At 36.6% G+C, this 5,632-nt stretch overlaps 1 protein-coding gene across 1 annotated transcript; it reads left to right on the plus strand.

Annotated features, from left to right (window-relative positions):
* The first annotated feature begins 683 nt into the window (after positions 1–683).
* LOC137711372 (uncharacterized) lies at positions 684–5,432 on the plus strand. Its single transcript, XM_068450605.2, has 7 exons — positions 684–1,094; positions 2,648–2,736; positions 2,870–2,945; positions 3,656–3,705; positions 3,781–4,089; positions 4,615–4,653; positions 4,740–5,432. Exons 1-7 carry the CDS (start codon positions 920–922, stop codon positions 4,914–4,916), a joined length of 915 nt encoding a protein of 304 aa, XP_068306706.1. The 5' UTR covers positions 684–919; the 3' UTR covers positions 4,917–5,432.
* Positions 5,433–5,632: the final 200 nt, after the last annotated feature.

The following is a 5,632-nucleotide window of genomic DNA, read 5'->3' on the forward strand; positions in this document are numbered from 1 at the left end:
AAAACCCTTCCCTTCTTGTTCAACTATTTTCTAAGCAGTACTAGACGTGAGTTACTCGAAAAGAGTTGTTTTTCGAAAGAAAAAAAAAAAAGAAGAAACTTTGTCCAAACTTTTGATGAAAATTCCTTAGTAATGGATGTGAGTTTTTTTTTTTTTTGACAAAAAAAAAAAAGAAAAAAGATATGAGTTGTTAATCAACATGTAACAAATAAGTGGAGTTCTGGTCCTACACAGATTTACATCAATATACTAACAGAGTTTTTAACGAATTTGGACAACAAATGCCAAATTGAGGTGTAGAACAACCATGAAGGATTAATTTGAAACATAAAAGACAAAATTTGTGAATCTCCAAAACATCACGGATCCAAAACTTTAATGTTGTTAACATAGGCATATGAGTGTATAACAAGGAACCTCAACTTATGTTAACATAAGCACATGAATGGACTACAAGAAGGAACCTCAACTTTCTTAATATAAGCATATGAGTGGACAACAAAAGATCCTTAATCTTTAATGAGAGAAGAATAATACTCTAAGATATAATTCGGAAATCTTTGATCAAAGTATCGAGCACGATTAAAGAAGGCATAATTCGACAAGAAAAAGGAAGACATAAAGTAAAGGGTAGTTTTGGTAATTTAACCATGTCAAGACTCTGAAAAACACTGCCAAGCGGCGTGTTTCTTTTGGGAGCCGATTGCTGGCCTAAGTTTACACATTTTCTGGTAAGCAGAGAAGCAGACCCCATCACTTTGCCTCCTTGTGCCTAATGATTTCCGACTTGCACTTCAGAGCAAGCAAGGTGGGAATTATCTAAAAAAGTAAAACGAGAGAGAGAGAAGCGCGAGGCTTTAGCTTTTGAGGAGAGAGAGCGCTTTGGCTTTTGAAAAGGGATAGAGAAGCTTGTTGAGGAATGGAGGGGGGCAGCAACAGTAGCAAGAGTGGCGTGGTGGTGGTGACCAATGAGAGAAGGCCAAGTGGGGGAATCCGAATCCAGAATCCGTTTACCTTGAAAGTGGGTCAAGTATTTACAGGCTTTGGCATAGGCTGCGGTGTTGGTATCGGTGTTGGCCGCCCCATAAATCTAGGTACTCTCTCTCTCTCTTGTACAGCTTTCTCTCTCTAAAATCTAATTTTATATGGAAGATGGACTTGGGGCGGCTCTTCAAACCCAGAAATGGTGAAACCCATCAGACACAAATTGCTAAGAAACCTGTATTACTTCCCCAATTTCTTTGTCATTGCAATTGTTGATTATTTTTAGAAATTGCGTCTGTTTGGTTGCTGAGAAAATGTAGGAATTTGTGCACAGTTGTCTTTATCAGTGTGTAATGAGAAGTTGTGTTTAAATCTCCCTCTGGCCATTACATCACTTTATTCTGCTCTATAAATTCAATGTTGAACTTGGTTGCATTCAAAGAAATGAATTATGCCACCATTGTTTAACTACTAAGCTATTAGCATTTCGTATGGTGAAATATAGAAGCCGGTTTTTGGTTGTCATCCATTACAATTGCTTCAATTTCGAGTGGGATCAATCAAATAATGATTGCTTTGTTTTGAAAACAATGGAGTTCTCGAGAAAGTTTTAGGTAATCTGTGAGGCAATGGGTTTCGCACGGTGCTTAGGGGCATATGGTAGTTATACGGTAATGACTAATTATAATACTACATTACCATTGTAGAACTGCTAACCTTTACATGGACCGGCTTATAATATGTATGATTGATTCCTGCCTACTTTGGTTCCTTTTTCTTTTTGGGATAATGCCTACTTTGATTCCTGGTAGTGACTAGTTATAAGACTTTTTTAATTCTTGCGTAAGTAACGGTGGACTGGTAAAGTTGCCTTGCTTAACCGGTACAGCGAGATAGGTGATTGTGTTTAGAAGAATACTGAGTCCGTATCCATGATCTGCTGGAAAAAATTTATGTTGAGTTGTCTAATACTAGTTCTTTTAAAACAAGACTCCCCTTGCCCTTAAAAAGGCAGCTGGCATATTTTAAGATTGTTCTGGACTAGCTAACCAGGGTTGTCTTAGAAAGTCAACATTAATCAGATAGGTGGACTAGAATTGCATGTAATTTCTGAAAACTTGTACGTTTCCTTAATCCTTTTTGAATTCAGGTAGGCATATCCCCTTCCGAATTATATTGGGAATTAAACAAAGACGAAAATAATATAGACTCAGTGCTGGCCCCTAGAGTAATTTTCCTCTCTGCAACTTATGATTGAAGGCTGATATTGCTACTGTTGGCCTTTACTTATCCTTAGAAAATTTAGTGAATGGTTCACACAGATGTTTTTGTTTAGTTTTTATTCTATGAGGATTATCTGTCCGTGGATACCTATAGATATCATTTATTTTCAAGCCTTCTTTAACATATTTTATTTCCCTTAGTGTGAAAATCAGAACAAGGAATAAGAGGAGTAAGAAACAATTTGTTTTTACAAGCATGTCTTAATCCATGTAATTCAGTACTTAACTGTTTGATATTAGATGAGTGTTTAAGTCACGCAAGTAGTTATGCATCTTTTGATGTAGAGATACTATTGATAATACTACAATGAACTTTCTGTTCTATGGTTGTTATGCTTGTAGATATTAGCTTACGCCTATTGATTTAAACTATATACCAGGTGCAATACCAGTACTGAATCAAGTCATGGGTGCTACAAGAGGTGCCACTGATGCATTATCTGGTGCTAGCAGACATGTAAACAACGCTGTAAGTCAAATATCTTCCTCTTTTCTTTTTTTTGTTCTCTGAGTATCCCTGTCATTGCCATGAAAAGAAAAAATCAAATGAGTCGTATACTTACAAACTTCGCCAATCTCTATCCCGGTTTCTCATTTTCCAGTTGAGGAAGGTGGGAGCCAAGAACATTGAAGCGGGCATTGGATGTGGAGTTGGTATTGGTCATGGTTTTGGAGTTGGTATGTCATTTCATGTGTTTCAATGATATTCAGTAATATGTTCTGTTTCATGTTTTTCCATTTCTTATGCACTATTATGGAGACTAATGTTTACAAATTCCTGGTGAAATCTATGGTTGTCAAGCAATTTGAGTTCATGTAATGCATTCTGATCTCTGGTCTTCGTGTCACCTAATTTCTATCAGAAAATTTTGTAGGATATGTGTCACCTAATTTGTATTTGAAAATTTTGCAATGTAAACAAATTTGACATTTATGGCTTCATGTTCTAGTTTAGTAGTACACTTTCATGCATGTTTTGGTTTGAAGGCTTTCACAGCAGCCCTTCAACTCCACTTATTCTTTTTTTTGTGTGTACCATACGTATTGAGTGTTTGTTAATTTAAAAATCATTATTATTTATTTCGAATTTTGGCATTTGGTGAAATTGGAAAAAGAAAAAGAGTGAAAGAACATTATGGCATGGAATGATCTTTTTCTAGACTACTACTGGAGATGTTGTCAGTGATTAAATGTTAGTAACTTTATAGTTTATATGTTATTCATACAATTTGGCTTTACTTAATGACATTGGGCCTAAATATGCATATAGGCTTCTTTAAAAATTCAATTGGCAGCAAATCCTTTGACCTTGTATGTCAGTGCTCTGTAAGTTGTACATTTTAATAATATTTTTTTTCAGTAGCTGAATTATTGACTGCTGATTGCAGGCCTTGCTCTGAAGCCAGGGGTGTTGCAACAAATTCAGTTTCATTTTGTAGTAAGTATTAGCTTCTCTGGTCAGGTGTTGTTGCCGTTTACAGACTACTGATATATATAACTCTGTATTCTTTAGCAAGGAATGACAAAGATAATGACGAAGTTTGGAATTTCTCCCAATTTAGCCATTGGTCAAGGTGCCCTCCCAAGTTCTTTGCAAAGTGCCATGGGAAATGTAAATGACCCAAGCCAAAATTCAATGGGAAGTAGCATGCCGTTGTCAACAAAACCACCAGACCATACATCTCTAAGTTTGCCTGGATATGGAAATAATGGTACTGGTTCTCCGGTTGATACACCTCTTGGTAGTCGAACAGAAAAAGTTCTCAGCAGTTTTCTTCAGAGTCCACTTCTGAAGGGAGAGGACAGTGAACCAAATGAAGGGGTATGTAACAAATAAAACATATTTATTTGTCAATTTCCTTGCTTAGAGGATTATTTATAATTTCCAATCATCAGAGCATTAATGATACGTTTCTCTTGACTTTTACTGCATACCCTTTGGTTTGACTCCGTTAGTAGAAAGTTTCGAGAAAAGAAAAAACATTTATCTGAAGTAACTTCTTTCTTGCAACCTTACAGAAGGGGCCAGGGGCACTTTCTCTTCTTATTTTCTTTGGTGGGGGTGCCTGCAGTTATAAGTCTGTTGTTGGGATTAGGTCAACAATAATTCTTGCAGATGTGGTTATTGTGAAGTTTTTAGTTAATGACAATCTAAGTGCTATTGAAATTACTTATCCGCCTAAAAGCAGTTCAAAAAGTATACAATTGCATATATGCATTTGATGGACAATTCAAATGAACTCTCCACTGACGTATGTGTCCATGATTTCTTACTTTTCATACTGATCTGATCCCTAATATGCTAATATGTTAAGTGATTATCTAATTCTTGATTTTACTTATGTAGGCTGGACGCTTGAGGTCGGAGAACAAAATCCTTCAAATGGTAATGTTTAATATTTCCCTTTGTTAGCATTGCTTTATTTGTTAATATAAATTAAAATTGGCAAACTGAAATTGCCTATGCATCAGATATTGAAACACCAGCAAGTCATTGAAGAGCTGATGGAGGAGAACGATAAGCTTCGCCACATACTAGTGGAAGACCTGAAAGTCTCACCTAGCAAGCTGCAAGCAAGTTATTCAAGTAAAAACAGATCTCCATGTACAGATTGTTTTGAGTGTCGAAGAAAACAAAGGAGAAAATAGATGGAAGTATAAAGTTCTGTTAGATGGCTTTCAAGTTCAATGACAGCAACAAAAGTTATTAACCAACGCCCCTTTTAACATAGAGTTTGGACCTTGATGGATTTGCTACCCGGCCAAACAAACACCAAGGAGCATTATCTGGGTTCACTGGGTTACAAGCTAATCAAAGAAACCGTACAAGAATAATCCAAGTTACCTTACAGAGGTAAGCATTACATATACAAACCAGTTGAGGTGAGGTGCACTGGTTAAAATTTACCTCCTTGTTTCTGGGTACCTTTGTGCTTAACATCGTCCTTTACGTTCATTGAACACATTTGTTAGGCACAGACGATTGCATTTCTTTTAAATTGGCTGCAGCTTTTGTTTCCTTTGGTTCGTGGCATACTCTCTGCGTTATGGTCATGTTTTGCACCGCAAGAAAGTACCCTTTTTTTTTCAAGCTGTTTAATACGAGAGCGATGAATTGTAACTACATTAATTGACCGTTGCAATAAATTGTTTTGATTATTGTAAGTAGACTCCATATATCACACAATGCGGTCTTTACGCGGTCCAATAATGTGTTCTCTCTAGCATTACTTGTTTTTCGCTATTTGACGTAGATGCCCATGGGCCACGCAGAGAGTATTTTACTGTATCAAAAAGCTTTGTTCCATCATAAATGGGCCACGCAGTAGCAAGGCCCATGGGCTTTAAGTGTGCAGGCGTACTGT

Source organism: Pyrus communis, chromosome 6 (genome assembly GCF_041283825.1).
Source record: "Pyrus communis isolate YQ-2024b chromosome 6, ASM4128382v1, whole genome shotgun sequence".
Lineage (NCBI taxonomy): Eukaryota > Viridiplantae > Streptophyta > Magnoliopsida > Rosales > Rosaceae > Pyrus > Pyrus communis.